We start from the raw sequence: 24,068 nt of genomic DNA, 5'->3' as shown, positions 1-24,068 counted from the left end.
CTGGTTTAAATGTGGAGGTTGGTGGCCCTGCCTGTGGCAGAGGGGTTGGAGTTTCACGATCCTCGAGGTCCCTTCCAACCCTGGCCATTCTGTGATTCTGTGATAATGCCCTTTTTCGGAAAGTATTCACATGGACTTGACAAGGCTGACAGTATTAGAATATCATTTAATCACTGTCCCTTTCAGGCTTTCCTTATCCACTGATAAGGAATGGGAAACACAACTGGTGTCACTTGTCAATTGTCACACAATTGGTGACAATATCGAACACAGTGAAACATTTTCAGAGTGAATTATAGGAGAAGTTACCGTAGAAATCACCAGTTTGCTGTCTAGGCAACTCACAAGTGGATAGAAAAGCAGGCTGAATTAGGATATAGCATTCCATTAGCAAGTGCTTCTAGTGACTGCGAGGAAACAGTCTGGGGCAAGGAACTTCAACAAACAGTACTTAAGATAAGGCATTTACATAAAGCTCAACTTGAAGCTGCAAAAAGCCATTGCATATGCTCATACATAATTTATGACAAAACCTTAGCTCCTGTCCCATGTAAACACTGCTTTTAAAGTGATGATCTAAAAAATCAAAAATTAATTAAGCCTTTTAAAGAGAAAGCATGTAAATAACACTAAGCAGGTTTGAATCCACATGCATTTTTCATGGTAAGAACTCCTTCATAAAAATACACCAGGATAAAAAGTACAACGACTACGTTGAGATGTACACCTCATCAAACTCATCCTGGGCAATTTTATCAGTTGATGTGAAATAAAGTGCTTTTTGGACATGAGATAAGTGCTTTTTGGACAGCAGCAGATTTGCTAGACAGCAGCGAGACTCTCCCAGCAGCAGCCTTAAGGCAAATCGCCTGCATGTAAAAACATCTCATCCACGACTTCAGTCAGTGATGTCTATCTGCAAAGGGCAAGGCACTGGTTCTACTGAGATGTTCCTGGCACACACTGTATTTTCTTCTTAAGCACACAATATACAGGCAGAAGTAAAATTAAATCATCATTTGCAACAGCAAAACTAGAAGGCGTCTTCATCTTGCACAAAGCATTTTGCACCTGATTTCAAACTAAAGGGACATTTCCACCTTATTCTGCAGAATATTTTAGATTCTTCTCAATTCTGCATGAAGTCACTCCTTAGGACTGTCATTAACCACTTATCCCAGCCAAACACCACGGCTGATAGCCCTGCTGGGGACAGGCAACGGAGCAGCTTAACTCAGAGCTGAAGCAACAAGTGAAACGCACATCCACAGCGGGTGGATTCCCTGCTGCAGCTCAGCAGGATGCCAGTCTCAGCAGCACACCAAAGGTTCACTGGGAGTGGGCTCAGAGTGAGCAATGCAGGAGAACAGCTTCGAAGCAGCGGCAGGAGGTTTTCCAGGGCCGCTGGCTGCCTTCTGACTTAAATCACCGAGTTGTCAGCACAGAATTAATTATGCAGCACTTTGCATGTGACTGAAACCCTCAGCTGTGTATTCGGTGTAGGTCAGCAAAAGTTTCACACGCTCCCCAGTGTTAAGTTCAAACTCTTCAAGGCTTACTGAAGTCCTCCTTCCTTATTCCATTTTCAAAGATACGCTTCCACTGCGTGATCTGGTGGAAGTTCCCCTAATTCTCCTGTGGCAATACTCAATGTAAATGACATTTTCACCTGGTTGTTACCTTCTGCTCTTCCCTTTTCTCCTCTCCTTGCAGCAGGGTTTGGATTGCTCTCGCAGGACAAATATTTTCAGTCTGCTTAATAGTTGCCAATGAACTACTACTAACCACTCTGCTCAGTGCAGCCAGGGGAGCTGATTTCACACCCGCTGTAACCCTAAATCCATTAGAATACCATACAGAAGGGTTTCAACGCACTGTGCTCAGGCTTACTGAGCCTGTAAGGAGAAGAGTAAAGATTCAAAACACTCCTACCTGCCAGCTTATTTTGGCAGAACTCGTACCTAACCCCCAGCAGAGACCAATTTATGGTCACACATTTGATTTAATCCATTTCTGTCTTCCCTAACGTTTTTTCCTGATATACTCATTTCTGAGTTGCTAGCCCATCATTAAGCCTTAGCAGCTAAACACCTGCCCCAAACACTTTGGGCTGGTGTTGCAGTGCAGGGTTCTCAGCTTGTTAAGAGCAATTGGCCTGAAGTCATCACCGGGCAGTTCAGCAGAAAGCAGCGCTTGGGCCAAAACACACTGTTATGCAGCAAGTCAGGAATGCTAAACCTTTGAGGACAATTGAGCATCCTGCAGCACAGCAAACCCCAAATGCTGGGGTCAGCCCTGAGCATCCAAACTGTCACGGTCTGAATACACACACACAAACAAATGCTATTTATTTACTCACTGTTTTTTACCAGCTGAGATACGGTTTGAAAATTTAAAATCTAGCCTGCTACCAAACTAAATTTTCCAACATCTCTGGTGTTCCTAGATTTTCTCCTTAAGCAGTATCTGTGTTACAGAAAGCAGTCTGTATTTCATATTCACAACCACAAATACTCAAGCAAGGAGCCACAAGTATTTTACGAGCTTAGAAAACCAGACTGGATTATTAAGTAAAAACAACTATCACAACACATCTCTGATCTCACAGCCAGATCAGCACAGATCATTTCCTTCCACACAAAAAGCCAGCAGCACTGCTAACGGTTTGCTGCCACATTCTGTGGTGTTCCACGCAGTTTTGACTGTTTACAAAAGTGGATAGTGATGGGACAAGAGGAAATGGTTTTAAACTGAGACAGGGGAGGTTTAGGTTGGATATTAGGAAGAAGTTTTTCACACAGAGGGAGGTGATGCACTGGAACAGGTTGCCCAAGGAGGCTGTGAATGCCCCATCCCTGGAGGCATTCAAGGCCAGGCTGGATGTGGCTCTGGGCAGCCTCATCTGGTGGTTAGTGACCCTGCACATAGCAGGGGGGTTGAAACTAGGTGATCATTGTGGTCCTTTTCAACCCAGGCCATTCTATGATTCCTTGATTTTAAATAATCAACAAAGCACAGCCCTTTTAATCTTATTTTGTAAGCATTACTCCAAAACCATGAACAGCTTGGCTAAATCCTACAATTCTGCTGTGCTCTGCAGCTGGTTTACATAAGACCTTGTTTTAACCATACTTCGTGAAAACAAGGACAAGGACCATCTCCATGCTGAACAGCACACAGGTGGAAGGAAGGAATATTTAGGGCAGAAAGCTGCTGGGGTTCCAGCTGAGCCATCCTCCCTACCTGGAGCTCACACCTCAAGGAGCTGCCTATAGGTAACTCCTGCCTCAAACTCAGGTTGGATACACAGCAACTGGAACATAATTAATGCTCCATCATCCACCAGAAGATTACGCAAACTGTGGGTTAATAAGTTAAGTGGAATCAGGGTTTCTTTTTTTCTTTTTTGCTTTCTTTTTTGTTTAAACAAAGTCCTTGGTTTCCACAGAGCGTGGATTTCCCATACGCCTGCTGCTGCAGGGCTGCACTCGTTCTCCACATGAATCCATCCACACACTTTTAAAACAAAGCAAAACCAAACCTCAAAATCAACGCCTCCATGTTTTACTACATACGTCGGTCAGACAAAAATTATTGAATGCCTTTGGACAAACATCAGGCTTCAAAAAGAATAATAAAAACAAGCCGTAACAGCCAGGGAGAACCACCAGGTCCCAACACAACCTTAGAATCCGAAATGAAGACTGGGGAAAAAAAGGAACTCTTCCATCTGCTCCAGAGAAACCGTGATAAGCTGTGTGAAGCTCACATTCCCTGTTCTGAACGCACCGAGGTGACAGGAAATAGCACACATAGCACTGAGACTCTTTAATCATTGACACAGCTGCAAAATACGTAGATTCTTCACAAAGAATTCGGTCTACGTAGTGCACAGGGCTGTAGCCTTGAGGAACAGTTCAAGTTAGGCAGTTTTGTAATTAGAATCAACAGAAGAAATAGAAAAGCAGACAGATGAAGGGGCTTGACAGGCACCACAGATAAGATCAGCGGACAAAAAGCAGGGTTACTGCTCAAGCTCTGGCTCTGTTTAATAAATTAAGCTCAACTGCTTCATTTACAACACGATCCTTCTGTTTCATTGTCAATATTTGCCCAAACATCAGCCTCTGCTCCTTAAAAAGGCTCCGAAACATGCTTGGCTTACACAAGAGGCCACAGAGAACGTTACTGAAACAGAAATTCAGCAGTCACCCATGCAGTCAGCCCTAAGAACGGCCACAGTTCTGGAACACTGTTCTTTCGGTGGCAAATTCTTCACAAAGCTACAGCTTAACAAGCCAGCATAAATCTCACGCTGTCTCTAAGTGCTTCTTCACCACATTTGGGGAGGCACACGGGGAACCAGATTGGACAATGGCTCCAGCTGGAAGCGGAACAAAATCACATTGATTATTTTTCACAGCGTTTTCCTGCCTGAACTTACTGCCTGACTGCCAAAAAACCACAGGTCTGTTCTGCCAAGGGGCACAAGGAAACAAGGACAAACGCAATATGGAAAGCAACATCTTCTTTCACTGCGGAAAGCAACATTTGCGGCAGCAGCAAGTCATGCCAGCATCAAGTGTTTCTGTACTGTGGGTTAACAAAGGTGAAGCACTGGCTTTTGCCCTCTCTGTCCTGCCAAGCCAGCTCTTTCTCCAGCTGTGAACTAACTTGTTTGCTGAATGATTCAGTCTTAGGAAACACTTTCTGTTATTTATTTTTTTGGGTAAGATGGTTTTGCAGAACTGAGTTAGACAATAGCACTACGCACGACTGAACTGGCAGATCCCAGGGAGCCTGAGAAAACAAGAGCCCATTCTAAACCAAACCTACTGCCAAAGTAACAGAACCAGTCCTGGAAAATGCCTCAGCTCAAAGGGGCCGATTATTCTCTCAGAAAGTTCTCGTAAAAGGAAAAAAAAACACCTCCATGTGCACATGTGGGCTTTTCATTTAGCTTTAGATTTTAGAAAGAAACTGTTTCTTCAGGATTTTGTACCCTCCACTCCTTCCTCTTCCTGCTCCCAATTCAACCTCCAAATACGAGCAATGTGAGACACAGTCTGAAATTAAACATTTAATTTACTTCTAATTTATTGTATTTTAATCACCAAAGAAACTAGTGTGTCAGCCACTGACAGCGGGCTGTAATTATGGCACCTTACTATGCAGATTTAGCTTGTTTGTTTACTGTTACTCGTGAACCTAGATGTTCCTGGACAAGGCTTTCTATTGGCTTACAAAGAAAAAAACAGCAGTGCAAAAAAAGTGACTGTTTCCTGCAAAAAAGAATAGTTACCACTACACCCTGACCTAAGTCTATAGCCCAGATGGGAGGTCACGACTCCTCTTCAGGCTCAATTTATGCTCCCCGGAGCCTCAGAAATGTTGTTACAGGCACCTAGCAGAGCCAACTTCAGCCCCAAACATCCCTACTCTGGTTATGTGGTGACACTTACTTAAACCTGAGTACTTTTTAAGTGCAACGCTTTCTATCAAGTGTTTGTGGGCATTCCTGGCCTCAAATCAAACATCCTAGGCACTAGGCAGCATTGGACACGTCCATTACGCTGTTTCAGAGATGAACAAATTAGCTTTATTACCCTCTAAATGCCTGTCCATACAGCCACTTGGCAAACAGAGATGTCCAGCTATTCCTTCCACACCGTGTTACTCAGATTTTTGGATACAGCAGGACACAACGCTGCTCAGCTCAGCACCCCTTTGGGCTTTCCTTAGGCTGCCTAGCACTCAATTCTAGAAATGTGTTTGAATTAAGGGAGGAAGGAAAGAAAAATCATGTTAAGAATGGCTGCTCTGCATGCTCTTTCTAGCCAACAGTTCCAACACCAGCACCACTGCTGTCAAAGGCAAAATCCTACAGAACTGCTCAGAAGGCCTCCAAGACACACGGCTTCCTAACTGTGCTATGTGAGCTCTGCATGAGTTGCAGACATGGGACTTGGAAAACCTGAGCACAAGGCTCCTGTTGCTACTGCTTGTCCTGTGGACTAAACCCAAGTTATCATTAAACACAGACACGTGCACATTAAAGGAGCCTTAGAAATGCAAACCAGTGGCTAACACCTCACTCCCAACAAAGCACTACATACAGCAAGGGCAGTCTCATAGCAATCTGCCCTGAGGAGGAGAAGGAAATAGAATTCTTCTTGTCCCCTCCCATGCTGAAGAACTGCATCCTGGCATACACAAAAAAACAGCCCAACAAATAATTCCTGATATTCTGCTGTGTGTCAACAGTGACTGGCTATGCGCACATCCAGTCAAGAACTACTGAATACCTTCTAAAGACCATAGAATCGTTAAGGTTCAAAAAGACATCTCGTTCAACTGTCAGCCCATCCCCACCATGCCTGTTGACCACTACCCTCAGTTGCCACATCTCCATGGTTCTTACTGAACATGTCCAGGGACGGTGCCTCCACCACCTCTCTGGGCAGCCTGTGCCAATACCTCACTAACCTTTCTGAGAAAAAAAGTTTCCTAAAACCCAGTCTGAACCTCGCCGGCACAATTTGAGGCAAACACCTCTCATCTCATTGCTGTTATCTGGGAGAAGAGACCAACCCCCATTTGTTGCAGCCTCCTTTCAGGGAGTTGCAGAGAGTTCTGAGACCTCCCCTGAGCCTCCTCTTCTCCAGACTGAACAATCCCAGTTCCCTCAGCAGCACCCTGGAAGACCTGCGCTCCAGATCACTCACAGTTTCACTGCCCTTCTCTGGACGCACTCCAGGACCTACATGTCTTTCCCTTAGTTCATAAACACCACAGGAAGCACCGACTGAAGGCATAGTGACACCGTGCAAGTTGTGGTGAGCAATGACAGCAGCCGTTTCTCCAATACCTTTAGGTGGCTCAGTATGGAGCCAAGAGTTAGACTCAATGATCCTTACGTTGCTCTTCCAACTCATTCATTCAATGATTGTTTTTGCACCCAGTGACTTAGCAGAACTCAAAGCACAACGCTAATACAGTAACAAACAGATACCCCCTATCTAGCCCACAAAACAACAAAAAGCTCCAACAGCTCAACACAAGCTATCAAGCAGAACCGTCCCAGGATCGTACCGGCAGATCCACGCTGACGTCGGTGCCATCCAGCAGAGCCACACGGCAGGTGATGACCGACCTGGCATCTCCAGCTGCCGGGATGTGGGTCGCAGCCCTCTGGGCTTCACGCAGCCGCTCCCGCTCCGCATGCCTGCGCATGGAGCGGCGCCCCAGCGTCCGGCGGAAGAAGCTCAGCATCTTGGCTGGGAAATACGAGAAAAGGCTTGGGTTAGGTTGTCGTGCGAATGAGAGGCGTAATAATCATGATTATTATTATGATTATTAACTGCTAAGAAAGGATCACGAATAAAAAGACGTCGGGGACTGAAATTTCCTTGTTGGCTGCAGGAAGCTGGGCTAGGTGACTGTAAGGGTCCCTTCCAACTCAAGCGCTTCTAACGAAGCACCAACGGGACGCCCGTAGAGCCGCGCACACCCGCTGTTCGGGGAGCTCCGGCTTCCAGTGACTGCCGGTGACCCCGGAGGACGTGCAGCCGTGCAGGGCGCAGCCCGGCGCCGCGCAGCCCTCGTACAGCCCGCGGCTGACACCAAACGCCTTCTTAACGAGACGCAGCGCTGCTCTCCGAGCCAGAAGACAAACCTCGGAGCTCGCGGCAGCGTCGTGCTCGCGGACCAAAGGGTTTTACACAGATTTTATCGCAGAAACCTCCCCCCGGCCGGGCGGCGGGACGCATAGCTCCCACCCGCGGCCATGGCGCCCGCCTCCGTACGAGGCCGCTCCCGGCGCTCGCCCCGCGGCCCGACCCCGACCCCCGCCTCCCCTCAGGGCCGGACCCCTCACCTGGCGGCGGCGTCGCGCCGGGGCCGTGCGGAGCGGAGGCTGCACGGGGCGGGCCGGGAGCGGGGGGGCGGGCCCGGCAACATGGCGGAGCGATGCGGGAGGACCTCGGGCGGGAAAGAGCCCGCCGCGCCCGGCCGCGTTACTCACTCACCTGCGGGCTGCCGGCGGCGGTTCCGGGCCGAGGAAGGGACGACACGACGACCGCGGCGGGAAGCGACGCGCGGAGGGGACGGACGAGGCCACCGCCCCTTTGGGGGGTGGAGCCGGGGCCGCCCCCGCCCCGAGCCGCCAGGTGGTAGCGGCCGGCGGGGCGCGGCGCTGCGGGGCGGCCCGAGAGGCGCCCGGGGATGGCGAGAGAAGGGCCGGAGAGTGGAATTACTAAAGCACATCTTTATTTTGCAATTAAACAATTAAGATCCACAAGTAAACTATATATATTTTTTCAAGTCTGTACCCAGACAACTATTTGTCAACTGAAATTAAATATATCCACAAAATATGCATAACAGCTTTTTTTTTTTTTTTTTCTTCACATAATAAAATGAGATTTTACCTAAGACTGAAACAAGACCTGTTAATGTTAACTCGCATATCGGTGCTGGGAACTGCTGGTTTTTCGGTAGGACGTCACTGTGTCACTTAATGGCAAGGAATTTCAATTTATCCAACTAAGGACAAATGCCTAAGGCCCTTAATGCATACAGCAGCTGCAGTGACAAAAGCTGAATCCTTTTTACTTCGTCCAGTGTTGACCCATTTCAAGTTTCTATCGTTTCCAATCTGTTGAAGCCAACAAGTGGGTGTTTTAGTGTCCCCCAGCCCACTGCAGGCCTTCATGTCTATAGGCAGAAATCTGCTCAGGGGAACGGACCCTTCTGCCATGCTAATGGGGCAGCAGGCAGCCTTACAGCTGAAGGTGTCCAGCTCCGAGGTGTCCTATTCACAGCCACCCCTCCTTGGGATGATGACACGGAGATGCTGAGAGCCACAGCTGAAGTGGAAGCTAATTAGTAGAAGGAACTAGCAAAAGATATTGCCACCATCTGATTGTTAATAGTGATCTAGGTAATATTCTTCCCTTTGGATTTACACAGAGTATATAGCACCTGTTACAGAAACAGAACAAAACAAAAAACCCCAAACCTTACACAAAGAGCTCTGCCAAGCTGACTGGTGAAAATGGGATCACTGGCAGACAAACCAAACCAAACAGACCAACTTCTGAACGCATCGGATGCAAGAACGAACTTTGTTTTCTTACCTTACTTTTCCTGTGATGGGTTGTTACATGGTGCCCCAGCGTACTGTGATCGCTGCACTGGACAGTTTATAGTCTACTCTTTGTGGATATACTCTCCTTAGAAAAAACAGCTTAATGTAAACAGTTGAAAGCCTTTCGCTTTTGTCTCAGCCCCCCGGCCCAGGCAGAAGAGGGAAGAAGAGACATCTTTAAACTTTGTTGTGCATTACTTTTGGTTATCAAAATCCAAAGTAAAACAAACAAACAGATTTCCAGGCAATTGATCTAATGTTAAAAACAAGGCTTAGCAGAAACATCTACAGTAAACATAGCTAATCTGCAGCTGAGAGAGACCACAGATCAGTGTACCAGTACTCTGTATTTCTATTTGCACTTTTTGGAAATGCAAGCTTTTACGTTCTTACGACAGGACAATCGAAACCATCAGTTGTTAATAATCTGCTTTCTGAAAAGCCCTCAAATACACGAACAGTAACGCAGACGTGGTTGGAGCAGCTGAAAGCATTCGTACCGCGGCGTAACCCAAATCATCTCCGCACAGAAACCCATTGCGCATCTCTCTCCAAACCCAATTTATTTTTTCCGACAGTTCAGTCAGTAGTAAGCATGAGATAAAGTGCTACTATTCAAACATCAAAACACTTTGAGAAAAATCATCCTTTAAAACACAAGCTTGCTAAATATGAAATACCACCAGCAGCAAACTGTCAGCCAACACCTTGAAACCAAACTTCATCTTACAGAATACAGGAATGATGGATATTTTATTACATTTATTAGGCTACATGGCTCAGAGAAAACAAAGAGGATGTACTTTTTATTGAAAAGGTGCGTGTTTTCCTCCTGAAACTCTTACCAACTGAGCTCTCAATGAGCAAGTGATGCTTCAGAGAGCAGCTGGAGCTTGCAGGTTATGCACTGCTGCAGTTTGTAGCTGGAGAAGCCCAACAAACTGAAGATGTTCAGTGGTAGCAGCTAGCACAGAGCTGAAGTGCAGTGGTGATAGAGATAAATGAGATTGGACAAAACACTGCATTAAAACAGACGCTTTTCTCCTTTAACAGCTTCCCCAATCACCATTAATTACAATCTGTGCAATTTCATGCAAGATCTACATTTAACCAATGAGCATCTTCTTATCAGATTTTGATATTTGACCCCAGCATTGAAAGTAGCAATGGAAAACAGCTTTCCAAGTCTCAAGATAAAAGGTGGGTTCTAAAATTAGCAAACACACCCAGCCTGCTGGGGACCTGCACAGTACAAAAACACTGCAAATGCCCTAAGAAGGCACTATTCCTTTTCTGTGTGGAAATCCTAATAAACAGATCTTGAATTTGGACAATATTCAATTCCTCCCTTTATGCTCAGGGCTGATGGTCCTTCAGATGGCCTGCAGTAACAGCTCTACAGTCACAACTAGACCGTAAGTATGGAACAACCTGCTTTTGCGTGGAGATTTGTGGATGGTGCATCTGTAGAGCATTTTTCACGCTCGTACCAATTCCCTGAGCCACCAACTATTGCCCACACACCTACACAAACATAAAAATATCACATAGTTCAGCTCCACAGCATGCCTGGAGGTCTGGCATCACTACGCAGGACCTTCTCTACTTCCCATCTCCCTGGGCAGTACTGCTGGGTCTTGGCCTCCATAGGTACCACACAGCTTTTCAGAAGCTCTCCAAGGAAAGCTGCCAGTTTCCACAAGAAACACCTCACATACCTTCATCTCCCTACTGCTTTCTCACCCCTTCTCTCTCGGGTGGTGCACCAGGACATAATCAGTTATTCTAGATATATTTTAACCTATATGAGATGTAAGCTTCTAAGATTTAACAGAGAAACGCGGAAGAACCTTCAGTTAGCATTAAATGTGGTGTAATAAAACCAAACTGTTAGTCAGAAGTAGGAGAAAATAGCCAAAAACAGAACTTGCAAAAGCAGTGGCTTACTGCTTCAGACACGCACACCGTTTAAACCACCAAATGCTTTCTGGATAAATTAAGTTTTCAGCTCTCCGGTGTATCTAACGCAGCATTTCTCAGAAGGAATTGGCTGACAGTCCGTCGGTGATTTACCTGCATCTTATTTCATATTTAGCAATAGTAAAAACGCCCCCCAAAACACACAAAGCCTTCTCAAGAACCTCATTTTTCTGCTAACAGAAGAACCTTCACATCCACTTTAAACAAGAGATGGTTGTGGTAGTTTTGAATTTGAACTGAAAAGGAAAAAGTCTCGATGTTACACATTGGCAAAAGCTCTCATAATATTGCTCTGATTTACAATGGAAACTTATTCTTGTTTTAAGCTGGATCTGTATATCATGGAAGCATTACAAACATACTCTTTCTCCCCCCACCCAGCATTTTTCCTCATCAATTGGTATGAAAATAATTGTTCGTCAAGTCCAACAGTCGTAACACCAATCACAAACACCAATCACATCCAGTTCATTTTGTCTGAAAGATACATTCATGTTTTGTACAGCATGAAACATACAAAAACTTCTTCAGAAAGTCTGAACGATGATACAGATCTTCATAACCCAAAGTTAAATATTTAGCATTTTGATTTTATTTTCTTTTGGCCGTATAAAAATATTGTGAAGGCCATTTATACCACAACAAATACAAACATCTGAGTGAATGATTTATGGTGCAGGAAGCCTTCAGCCTTCTCTTTCCCAAGCAGCTTTTGGTTCCCATTCTGCTGGCTTTCCAGAAGCCAAAAAGCCATTGATTAACTGACGATCAATTAGCTGAGTTTGCCTTTTTTTTCCCCCCCAGTGCAGCTAGTTAATACATAACAGCAGATCAGCTTAAATCAATGCAGAGGAAGATTCTAAGTTTGTATTCTCGCCTCTATTTGTCATCAGAACAGTAATGACAGATGACCAGTAAATATCCCACATGTAATTGTGGTATAAATGGGTATTTTGAACTCAAACTGCTTTGGCAGCTTCACATAACAATAGTTAAATGTATGACAAACCAACACTATTCACGTTGCTATAAACTTAGTTTCTCATTCCTCTCAGGAAAAAAATGGGGCAAATGATATTTTTCTTTACAATTTGACTGTGAAAAAAGTGTACTTGAATATAATGGATGAATTATTTTACGTTTTAGATATTAAGTGCTGACTTTAAAATAAGCTTCCAGTTAGCTGGCATCTCAGCTAATAATCTCATCATATGAAAGTTAAAGCTTTAAATTTAACACAGATTTTGTTGTTGTTGTTGCAAATGGCTTAAAATGAAACTGAGATTAAAGCTACTTTATCACTCTTTTTCCATTTGTCAGATCCAAAGATACTTGTAAGATTCATTTTTCACTGAGGAAAAACATTGATTTAAGCATCAAATCTAGAAATATAAGTAACAGGGCCACAGGCCACCTAGTATTATTTTGTATTCTAAAAATAATTAAAACTATATTTTCCATTTGGCATTGTGGTTCATGTGTATTACTAAGTCGTAAGCCAGGATTTCACTTTGCCTGAATTCCTTTTCACTTAATATTTCATAGCTGATCTCTTTCAGATGTCCACAGAACACCGTATATTATATAATTATTCAATAGTTAAAAACTTTAGTGTAGAAATTCCCATTCCAGCTCTATGCTTTATATAGCTTATAACAAAAATTACTGGATAGACATTTTCAGGAAACCAATAAATTAAGGTTTTTAAATAGAGGACACAGAGTTATGCTGTTGCAGGGCAGTCAAAGAAGTGACTGATTTTGTTTTCTTACAGTATATTACACTGGACACCTTGCTTCTGACTTGGGTTTCTCCCCATACTGGAAAAAACATGAAAAACTGGGACCTATCTATGTCTTTAGAGTGAGCTCAGATACTGTATCAGACATCTGTTACAAATCTTATACCTACTTAAATAAGAGGCAACCCATACCAACTGGAACAACTTTGCACAAGCATGACAGAGGGTGACTGAGACTATCACGGAATTAAAGGAGTTGTGGGAAAGCATCATAGTGTTTGCCTCCCTTCCCACCCTCCCCAAACAATTAGAAAAATAAAAGGCAGACCTGTACGAAAATGGCTTGAAATCAACTATGAGGATTTAAAAAAATACTCGGTTAGCAAATAATGGAATTAAATCACATCTGACCGTGAGTTCGACTTCATTATCAGTGCTATTAAAGAGTTATGTTCTAATTGAGTAAGACAGCTATTCTCAATAAAAGGATAAAACAAAGTGTCAGCTTCTAATGACCTACTAGCACTTCATAGTAGGCTGCTAGTAAGTTACTAGTCGTAAGGAATAAAGGAATGTGTCAGACTTTTCACGTAACTACAACACAGCAGCAAACAATGCTCATTCGTTAAGTTGGCAGAGGTGCTTTTGCTACTGAGCGTAGCACGCAGGTAATCGTATGAGGAAAGAGGGAATGGTATTTCCATGACCCCTTGCAGTAACATACTCCAAGCACCAAGGGCCGTTTTTAAAATCTGAACCCATTAAGATAAACACAACAGGACAAGACCACCCCCACAGAATCATGAGTGCCTTTCACTGGATGTACGCTGTAAGTCTCAAGGCACTTAAGGGGTTAAGACAATGCATGCACTAGCTCCCATCACATAATCTTAAGTTACATGAATCAGAATACACCAGTGTATGACACACAAGCTGTGTCAAAGAAATGCTGTTTATTTATTTTTTTAAAGTTTTTATTATTACTGTTTTCTTTTTCTTTTTTTTTATTTTTCCTTTTTTTTTTCTTCTTTTTTTCTTTTTTTTTTTTTTTTTTTTTAAACAAGATGCTGGTAAGTGGGCATTATGCAGCTACTGCTGGGTTAACACGGATGCCAGCTCTCCTCTAACAACCAGCTGGTCTCTAAGAAAGGTGTAGGACAAAGTGTGCTGCATCAGTAGGCAGTGTGTATCTATCTAGTATCAGCAATATTGCTAATGTTGTAAAAAACAAAACAGTGAGAGTCTGTACATAGTAAATAAACCTAGCACTGGAGAAAGACCATGGCTTAGTGTATTTTTTCATTTGTTTTTCCATTTTTAAGAGACATGGGTGTAAAACAGAGTGAAATAATTCCAAGCCTTGTTTGTAGCAATTCAACCAGAAGCGCAGTATATGGCACTACAATGAAATCTCGTAGATTACCCTGAACACAATTAGTTCTTTCAGTTTATGGTTTGTTCGGAGCAAAGCACGAAAATAAAGTCTTCAAACAGATGAAGATTAGAAGAGTTTCAGAGACTGATTTTGTTTCAATGTAAAGTGCAACAGTGCTGAAGTTTTCAAAGTCCTTTGTCAATTCTTTGCTGTACTTCACTATCATTTCCTGCAAGCAGTATTATGGCACAAAGAATGCTGCCAGTTCATTATCTAGAGGACAGGGTTCCTCAATTTATATCCTAGGTTTTTTGCTCTTTATTTATGTGGTGATGCTTGTAAAGGTTTAATAAATCCTTCTTCATACACCTTCAGAATAGCTTCACATACAAATCTGTATTGACTCTGAAAAGAAAAGTAGATTCAATTAATTGAAAAGAAACAAATTTAAACAGCAGGTCATTTGAAAGTAGGAGAAGCTTCCAGTGTCTCCTATCCTATTTTCTTAACAGGCCAAGAACTGTGCTTCAAGTTTAGCTTAGGAAATATAGAACATGTGTATAAGAATATCTTGTTTCTCAGCAGAACAGTGGAATGAACAGCACTTAGAAATATATACCAGAAGTCATACCCACCTATCCTGTACTTCCAGCATTCTTTTATTTAGTTATTTCCTGCCCTTCATTTCACTGCTGAAGTTTCACTAACACAGAGTTTCCATATACTTCAGTTTACAAACTATAGCAAAGCACTTTTTCATGCTTGCACCGATTTTGGCATGTTAATGGCACCTCTCTCTCACAATGAGGAAATACACTGCTTCATGTTTTAGAAAGCCCATACCCAATTTCTTAACATTATATGATGTCTAACTGCAATATATTCAAGTCTAGCACTGGCCTGCATAGAAGACACCTTGTTTTAAACAAATAGTAGTTCCAAAAAACAAACAAACAAAACAATCCCAGTCATTAAGCACAGCAAAAAGCATTCCTGCCTTTTCATTTTCAATGCAGTAATTGTTGATTTCAGATCTTAAATGGGCACAGCAACAGATCTAACAATGCAATCACTATGTGCTGCATTGTTACATCTAAATTAAAATACTTAAAGTTAGACAATATTCATGTAGAATACACATTTTGCCTCCAGTGCTCACTAAATGAACCTTTCTGAACTCTCTTCATAGAGCACAGAGGAGAACCACGCATAGAGCCATCTCGTGGACACTGAGGAATATTTCAGAAAATGCAAAAATCAGGAAAAGGCAGCAGCAGAAGTTGTCATAGATAACTCTTACTCCTCACCTCCCCTTCCTTACTAACAAAGGTCTCCTCTCAAAGTATGCCGTAGAGATGTACAAATTCATAACACAGCCATCACAAAAAGCCAAAGCCATCTCCTATTGTTCCTCATGTTTCCTCACATTCCTGAATAATTTTTTTTTTTTTTTTAGTGGAATATGAATACTAGACAGTGCCATACTACAGATGACTGAGAAATGGAGGTTTACATATTTTCCTCTCAACCTGAATACACCCTGAGGAACACTGAAGGTTTCTTCAAATTTAGTCAGAGGAACAGCAACAGGCTGTTGAAATTACTGCAGTGACTAACTAGTTTCTGGTAACTGTGGAAGAGATTGGACACTGAACCCAGTGCCTTTTTTCCTTCAGAATATTTTCTCTTTAAATAGTAAATACACTGAGTAAAACTATACAACCAATGATTGAATTAAAGAAAAAACTAATTGGTCAAAAAAATGGAATAACTAGAACGTTAAGACTTCCTACAAAAGACAGCACAGCTGAGCATTTTGACTCTTTTAATGCACTTTTTAAAAATGTAAAGCAAACAGCTTTCTGAAATAAGCATCATCTGACTGATACAAGTTAAAAAAAAAAATCTCTGTTCTAACTCCACTCTTAACCTGTTAGAATTCAGAAACAGAATGTTAAGGAAGCAGAGCAGTTATCTCAAAAAACAAACAAACATTATCAATGCAGGGGAAATTCTAGCATTTTCAAATGCATGAAGACTCTTCCTCAACACAGAATTGCAAGTATGGTACTCACAGGTGTTTGGATCATCATGGCTCTTTGATCTCTCATGGTTCGTACAATGTCTAATGGATAAACAGGCTGATTGCACTCAATGAGACACATTGCTGTCTCCATGGTGATAAGAACTCCTGTCCGTCCAATCCCAGCACTGTCAAAACAAGAGAACACCCTAATAAAAAGAAGTGTCTGGAACGTAGCTCACATTTAAGGGCTGTACGGTCCTTCCTCCTTAAGGATTCTCATGACTGATCTGTATGATCCCATACTATGAGGACAAAGGTTGGATGAGCCACCTGTCACAGGAAGCTTCCATCCTGCTTGAGAAGAGCAAAAATTAGAGTGGAACTGTCAGTACTGTGGAGAGGAACTTCACCCAGCCATGAACAATTTACAAACATATTTATTCAGGTCCATATTTACAACTGAGTAGAAATCCTTAAAAACTGAATATTTAACCGTGAACATCAATGGTTTGTTTCAAATTCAAATTTTTCACATCCAAGAAATTTGTGCTGCAGTTTTTAAGTAGAAAGCCAATGTTCCCTCATATTTGAGTACAAGACCAAATCCATATTTTCAAACATCATCATTAACTCAGATTGTACGGCTATCATTTCATGCTTTTAAATAACTTAGTTTACATAAATTTCCTGTTTGAAGCTTAATTGTTATGATTTTGAAGCATAACTTCACATTAAATCTGGCCAAGTTAGTACTTCAATCTTTGTCCAGAAGGTGGCATCAAAGCTACTGTGTGTTTCAATGATGTCATGAACATTCCATGACAAGATGTAAAGGTACCAGTTACATAAAATTCAGTGGCATTTTACTTCTCCAGAACTTACACACATGAAATTCATATGTAGATTGTTACATTAAATCTGAGTTCACTTACATTTCATATGAGTAGCACTGAAGTAAATGTAATCTCAAATTACATTTAAATTCAATGTAACAAAAACTTCAGCTTTTTATTGCTTTACATTAGCTTGAAAACTATTTCATAAGAAAAGCAGACACATTAAATTTGGATAGAAATCTGAATAACTTTAATTCACAACAAAAGTGACTTGTTTCAAGAAAAAAAAAACCCGTTATCCTAATGTATTCATTAACAACATGTAGCCTAAAACATCTGCAGACTTGAGGGTGTTATTTCATTGCATTTACTATTCATATTGTCTGCTATGGATTATTTGTACAGCTACTCCAGACCTTTGCAAAGTAATTATCATAAGGAAAAGTTTCCTATGTGTATTTCACCATCTCCTTGAATTTATTATGTAACCTATCAGCATAAGCATTTAAATTAAACAGACAAGACCTCCATACAGACTTATGAATGTAGATACCCCAACTTCTGCTTATGAAAAATGATTATGATTTTGATAAAAATCGCTTAATGTAAGAGTTGAGTTCTCCTGTCACCTGCAAAGCACATTATAGTTACACTTTGACTCGAACAACAAAGCAAAGAAGAACTATTTAACAATAAACAATTTAAATTGTGTGATCTACTGAAGTTGAAAAGAAAAAAAAAAAAAGGGAGAGGGTACCTGCAGTGAACAACAACAGGTTCTTCTCTGCCTGCCCGCTTCTTTCGCACGAGGCACACGAAGTCTAGGAAATCACTGGAATCATCAGGAACCCCGTGGTCAGGCCATGCTACGTACTGAATTTGGGTCAGCTGGCGGCTTTCCTCCTTCTATCAGAAACATAGGATTTATTCAAGGTTTGTTCAGGTTTCACAGAAAGACAGAAAAAAAAAATGGTACATTTACGTCAACTTACACTTGAAAAAATGTAGCTCCTGGAAGCTATCAATCTCTGTAAGTGTTAATTACTACTCATCCTGGATTTTATAATTACATTTTTTAATTAAAAACAGAAAAGGCAAGTAAGAAAAAAGTCACTCCAACAGTAAAACAGTTCAAGGGTACAAATGCTCTAAGCACAAGATGTGCAAGCAAGTAGCCAAATCTTCAGCATCTTTCTGTTAAGTTAGTTTTACTATGGTTCTACCCAATGACAGAACAGGAGTGCAGAGGGGAAAGACTGGACTTCCAAACCTTTGTTCAGACTGTATGAGCACAATGGATTTATCTGCACCTCTAATTTTATCTAGCATACTCCACAAGATGCAAGAGGTTTTCCACTCTCTCCCACATCCCCCTGCTCTAATGTTACCAACATTTATCACACACCTCTGCTTAGCGGAGGGGGCAGGATGCACAATCAGAGTAAAAGCAGCATTTCAAAGAATAGAAGCTACCAAACACCAAATTACTCTTCAGCATGGAATCATTTGCAGAGATGCCACTATTGATAATAAATGAGCAATTGTCTCAACAGCACCCAGGAAAAAAAAAAAATTAACTGAAAACTGAATAAAAGGCAGTTCTATAAACCTGGAATCTCATCTGGAAACCCAAGCGGTGAGAAATGAGTACCTGAACTAAATTCCAGAAAAAGATTTCTGAACATTTCTGAGACCAAAATGATAGCTGGTGAAGTTCTGGAAGCTATACATCCCCTGAAACTAATGCTATGCCTCTTCTGTCTAGAAAGTCCTGGTTTACATCTCAATGCTAATATCAATCAATGAATCTCAGCAGGATTTATCTTCCATATATTTTTACGCAGTGTCTAAGATGGAGAATTATTAAGAACTATTTACCACTATAAAGGCTGATTTTCAGCAGTGATACTGAAATACTGCTATTATCTCTTTGAAAACATGAAGGGAATAGCACATTTCTTGACTTCTTTAATTACTTTTTATTTGGTCAGGCCATGTAAGACACGAGTAATAGTCTTCATGAGAAATGATTTAATCACATTATTTAATCTGACTCGGTACCAATTAATACCATTACGGAAATCAAATCCTTGTAATATTTTGCTAATAAAAGGTTTGTTATTATATAGCAGAACTCATTCACAGTAAGTACATGGCAGTAAGATTAGTCTTCTAAAGGTTGTTAGAAATAATGAGTTCTATTTATGCATACTTGACATCAAGATGTAAAATGTCTGATTAGATAGTTTCATCTGGTCTGTGAGGATTTCATAGGTTTATACTTAAAAATATACATTATGTCTTTACCTCCAGATTAGTCAATGTCATTTCTCGAAAGACGTAAGCAGGATTTCCTTCTTCTGAATGGCAGGTAATCTGGAAATTGCCATACGATGAGCTTCCTGATGGCTCTGGCCAGTATTGATGGCATTTAACCTAAAGCCAACATATGTCTGGGTTTCAATTCAGATTATTTTCATTCCTGCTAATTCCTTATGCCATTGCTCAGTAAAAAATATTTTAACAATTATGTCACTACTATTGATTTACTTACCAAATAGACTACACTATTCAACTATTGCACATAAAATAAGTTATTGTGGAGATCTCCTGCTTCTCTTTAAAAGGACACATGAACCAGCTATTGACCTTAGTGTAATTGTGGATGAATGCATTTCCCTTTCATCACAACTTTTTTTTTTTTTAATGTATCAATAACTTATTTCATCTTAACACTTGAGGGACACAGATGCCGCTTTATAAATACTTCTGACCTCTGGAAACCTCATACAATCTCACAATCTTCTCAAAACACATTTATATGGGAAAAGAACATGTGAAAAAAAAAAAAAAGTAAGCAAGCAACAAAAATGTTGCTGCAGGAATTAGGGGGGTGCAGATGGAACTTTAAAGATATTTTAAAAAAACCTTTAAACGTGAATTAAAAGTTCAAAACCTCAGATTTTTAGATAAATCGCTTAACTGCTGAACTCAAGAGGTCATTTCAGCTCAAGTGTACTTTTGTTTTTCCAACCCACCTGGCGATTCTTTAAGAGCAGCCAGATTTGCAGACTTCCTGCTCCACTGAGACACCCCGGCATGCAGTGGGATAGTGATGTCAGAAGCCTCATGATCAGCTTTAGAGCAGGGAGTCTGCCTATGGGTATAAGACAGATAAGTCCTTTTATTTCATTATTTAGCAGCTCTCTGAAGAGCTCCACAAATGCCATTATTAAGGGGGTGGGAGAACCTCAGAGAACTGCTAGTGCAAGTCTGTTCTTAGCAGATCTGCAAAGAAAATTCAAACTAAAAGGGCACTTGTACTGAAATTCCCTCTAATCATGTTCATTTCGGAACAGGCAGCACCATGCTAACACCGAGTTGCTGAAAAATGGCTCAAAAACACTGCAATTCTTATCCAATTACTTTACTTGCATTTAGAGGCCTTATCTCCCAGCAAATACATGGCTATTAATAAGTAAGAATATATACCGACAGCTAAACTACAGTCTGAGCTGATCAGAACACCCATCACCTTCCATAAATCCACCTTCAAAAGCAATGCTATACTATGAGAAACTCTACTAAACTATTACTCTAGCCTGTCAATTTCTGTCCACATACAGTGCTACTGTGAATGCACCAGGCTATAAACCTGGTAGCTCTGGAATTATGCTCTGTGAATCACTATATTTTATTGTTTTGCTCATCTCTAAGAGACAAAGCTGTATAACAAATGAGACTACAAAGAAAAAGCTATAGCTTTAAAAACAAAATAAAAACAGAACCATTCGTAATTATTTCTAGTAATCTGTAACTCTCCATTTCCACTTTTTTTTTTTATGAAAAAGACTTAAAGGACAATGATTCCTTTGTGCAAGTAAACAGACGTTCAACTCTTCTCAATGTATGAATTTTATTTTTATTTCAATCTTACTAAGGATTCCCTTAAGCACAGCCATTCAGACGTGCTCTCAACAGTACAGAGCTCCATTGGGCTGCATTAAAATTCATCTCTACATATGAAAGAATTAATTACAAAAACTGATGACATTTCTTAGTTTCCTCATTCAAAGATGAGAAAAAAAGACTATTTTAACAACAGAGTCAAAGCAGTAAGTAAAAAATATTTTAAGGAATACTTGGACTTCAGTACATCTCAGCACCAAACAAAGTTTTCATTAAGCTGTTTTAACAATATCAAAAGGTTTAAAATGTAAGAATAATAATCACAACACTATTAAGAATGCACTGCACTTATGAAAAGTTTGTAATATTATCTTCCACTTATCTTTTAGAGAGCAATCATCAACAGATTTTTATGCAAGAGGTATTTAAGAGAATCTTTTACTTACCCTGCCCCGTTCAACTTGAGTTGTTAACATTACAACCATAGATGAGCCTTGTTCCCAAGTCATCTGCCAAAAATCAGGACAAGTGTTTGGCAATGGACCTTGACAGGCAATGTACTGGTTTATTATTGTGGAAGAAGGGATTTCCATCTAAGAGAAGATAAAATGATTGTTTTAATTCTTGCATTTGCCATGAGAATGATATCTGTCAGGCATCGGTGTTCAGTGACTAACACCTTAAAAGAAGTATCACTACATGAAATATATTTATTTTAAGTTAGTCATTTTAAAGAGTATCAACTGGAAGTGTTTCACACTCAAAATTAGTGCGAGGAACCACACACGTTTGGGAGCGTGCAACTAAATTCACTGACAGTTAGTGGTTGAAAATTAAAAGGTAAGGAAATGTCATTCTTTGACTTTCTGACACTGGTTTTTAAACAGTGATTTTGGAATTTAACATCTGTGGTTTTTTTGGTGGTGGTGTTTTTGTGGTGTTTTTTTTGTTTTGTTTTGTTTTGTTTGTTTGTTTGTTATTTTTTTTTTTACACAAGGAAAAGCAAAGTAGGAAGAAGAAAGTACTTTTTTGTTGCTACTGACAATAAGAAATAAATAAGCAAATGTTAATATGTGCTTCTAGATTAGACTTTTCTGGTGTTGACCACTGCAGCCACATTGGCAATCCATTAAGAACTCTGATACTCTGATAGACAGCTACTTTTTCCAAAGGTTTTTTTGCATGTTTATTTTCATTTAGAAAGTATCTGCCACCAAGCATTAGTAAATAAGTAAACCTACAGTACATTTCTAACCATCTGATTACTGGCTTATTATTCTAGCCTGAGCTAGATTTACAGCAAATTTATTTCATTAAAATTCTCCATTGAAAAGTTGCAAATTACTTTATGCCAGAAGCAATTTTTAGAAGCATTACTCACATTTATATAATTTGCATTGATGTAATCTTCATTACTTTTTAAAATAACCCGTGTAGCATCATCTGAAAAAAATTTGTAGAAAAACGTTACTTATTTACTAAGTGCAGTAAAATACTCTTAGAGCACAAAGACACAAATACTTACAAGGCGAAATGTCTCTGTATCTATTTTTGGAAATGTTTTGAGGTAATCTGGCACAAGACATTGTCATCCCAGGCTTTTTCCTATACAGTTGCTGAAGTCAAAAAAAAAAAAAAAAAAAAGAAAAAGAAAAAAGACGAGATCATAAGAGATGCAAAATACCTGCCAGTATGTGCCTTGAAATACTTTTTAGAACATAAATTATTGAACAAAGACAGCTATAAGAAACGTGGAAGCATTTTTCAAAACAAAGCGCTATGAATTATTCTATGGGATCATTTCACCACATCCATACATCTCTTGACTCAAAGCTACACACTGAAGCCATTTATAGAACACTGTTTTGCAAAACTGTAACTTCCACTGGAGGAGCTTCCTGTCTAAGCCTATGCAACTTAATGTACGAGGCATGTATAATGCAAAATGGATTCCAGGTGTAAGAAGTACATGTTACCAAAGGCTTTATAGATACACATTGTAATACATACCTTCAGGTCTCTGATAAGGAATTCACGCTGCAGCGTTTTATAAACCTAATTCTTCCTGCTTTTAGTCATATGACCTCATGTATTAAAGAAGATGGAATATTATCAAAGCTCAAGTTCATGTTAAGGAAAAACTACAAGTATCAGTGCCTTAGGAGACCACAGAAAGGGCACTGCTCTTTTCAAGTATGTCAAAGAATTAACTATTTATGAAGACTTCTGTTACATATGATTAAGGCTGTGTTTTCCATTGGTCATTTTGTATTTGCTCATTGAAATTGTCCATTAAATGTCAAAAGTTCAGCTGTCGCAGCTTCTACACTGATTTTGGAAAGAATGAAGGTCTGAGCACGGAACAGGATTTTTGGTATGCGTTCTTCAGGTCTTCATCCCTATAGAAGTATTACACAAGCATAGGTCCCTGACAATCATAAAAAGATGCAAGCAATCAATAAAGATATTACAAGTGAAACAATTTTTAAGTGTATTGGGATCAGTTATTCTATGCTGTAACTCTTCTGTGTTTCCCTACAAGGCTTGACTTTTTAATTTTTTTTTCTCTGAAAGTGTTAAATCAAATTTTCCTAAAAGATGCTGGCTATACTGAAATTTGACTGACATTTTCTTTGTTTAAAATGATTACTTATCCCAAAAGACTTAGAACTTGCACACAGCTAGCTTCACGTAATGCAGTACTCACATCAAATTGAGCTAAAACAGTTCCAGTGATAAGTCCCTCTGCTAGCTGAATCATGGATTCTCTCAGAGCATTATCATCTTGATGGACACCATCAAGTGGAGATTTCTCAGGGATGTATTGGAAGTCAGGTTCGCTTTCCAGCTTCTCTTCCACAACATCATAGACAGCTGTAACAAATGAAGTTATGGAGATTTTAGACAGATGTGTTTAAATAAAATTGTAATACAATTAAATTTGGATGATTTAATTAAATCATCCAAACGGACATATTCCTCCTATAGAAAAAACTGCATTTATTACCACAGTGATTTTAAGCCCCACTAGCACAGGCAAACAGGCTTTACTG

At 40.4% G+C, this 24,068-nt stretch overlaps 2 protein-coding genes across 7 annotated transcripts in view; both read right to left on the bottom strand.

The window, feature by feature from the left end:
* EPB41L5 (erythrocyte membrane protein band 4.1 like 5) overlaps positions 1–8,086 on the bottom strand; it is a 47,767-nt gene extending 39,681 nt beyond the window's left edge. For 2 of the 4 annotated variants that reach the window (XM_042827121.1, XM_042827122.1), the window contains exons 1-2: positions 8,028–8,086; positions 7,093–7,277 (exon numbers count right to left, since the gene is read on the bottom strand). In XM_042827121.1, coding sequence (XP_042683055.1) covers positions 7,093–7,272 — 180 coding nt within the window. In that variant the 5' untranslated portion in view covers positions 7,273–7,277; positions 8,028–8,086. Of the gene's footprint in view, positions 1–7,092; positions 7,278–8,027 lie in introns of those variants that run through there. The other 2 variants (XM_042827123.1, XM_042827125.1) reach the window with 2 other exon arrangements.
* Positions 8,087–9,385: 1,299 nt separating this feature from the next.
* The window catches only part of PTPN4 (protein tyrosine phosphatase non-receptor type 4), a 99,183-nt gene continuing 84,500 nt past the window's right edge, over positions 9,386–24,068 (bottom strand). For 2 of the 3 annotated variants that reach the window (XM_042827369.1, XM_042827370.1), the window contains exons 20-27: positions 23,723–23,889; positions 22,541–22,631; positions 22,397–22,458; positions 21,462–21,608; positions 19,414–19,542; positions 17,864–18,012; positions 16,320–16,455; positions 9,386–14,649 (exon numbers count right to left, since the gene is read on the bottom strand). In XM_042827369.1, coding sequence (XP_042683303.1) covers positions 14,563–14,649; positions 16,320–16,455; positions 17,864–18,012; positions 19,414–19,542; positions 21,462–21,608; positions 22,397–22,458; positions 22,541–22,631; positions 23,723–23,889 — 968 coding nt within the window. In that variant the 3' untranslated portion in view covers positions 9,386–14,562. Of the gene's footprint in view, positions 14,650–16,319; positions 16,456–17,863; positions 18,013–19,413; positions 19,543–20,144; positions 20,264–21,461; positions 21,609–22,396; positions 22,459–22,540; positions 22,632–23,722; positions 23,890–24,068 lie in introns of those variants that run through there. The other variant, XR_006170341.1, reaches the window with a different exon arrangement.

The sequence above is a fragment of the Centrocercus urophasianus genome, unplaced genomic scaffold (assembly GCF_019232065.1).
Source record: "Centrocercus urophasianus isolate 14NV4802_14NV808 unplaced genomic scaffold, USGS_Curo_1.0 seq_28, whole genome shotgun sequence".
In the NCBI taxonomy this organism is placed as follows: Eukaryota; Metazoa; Chordata; class Aves; order Galliformes; family Phasianidae; genus Centrocercus; species Centrocercus urophasianus.
The sequence above is the reverse complement of the archived record's forward strand: the minus strand, read 5'-3'. Positions and strand labels throughout refer to the sequence as shown.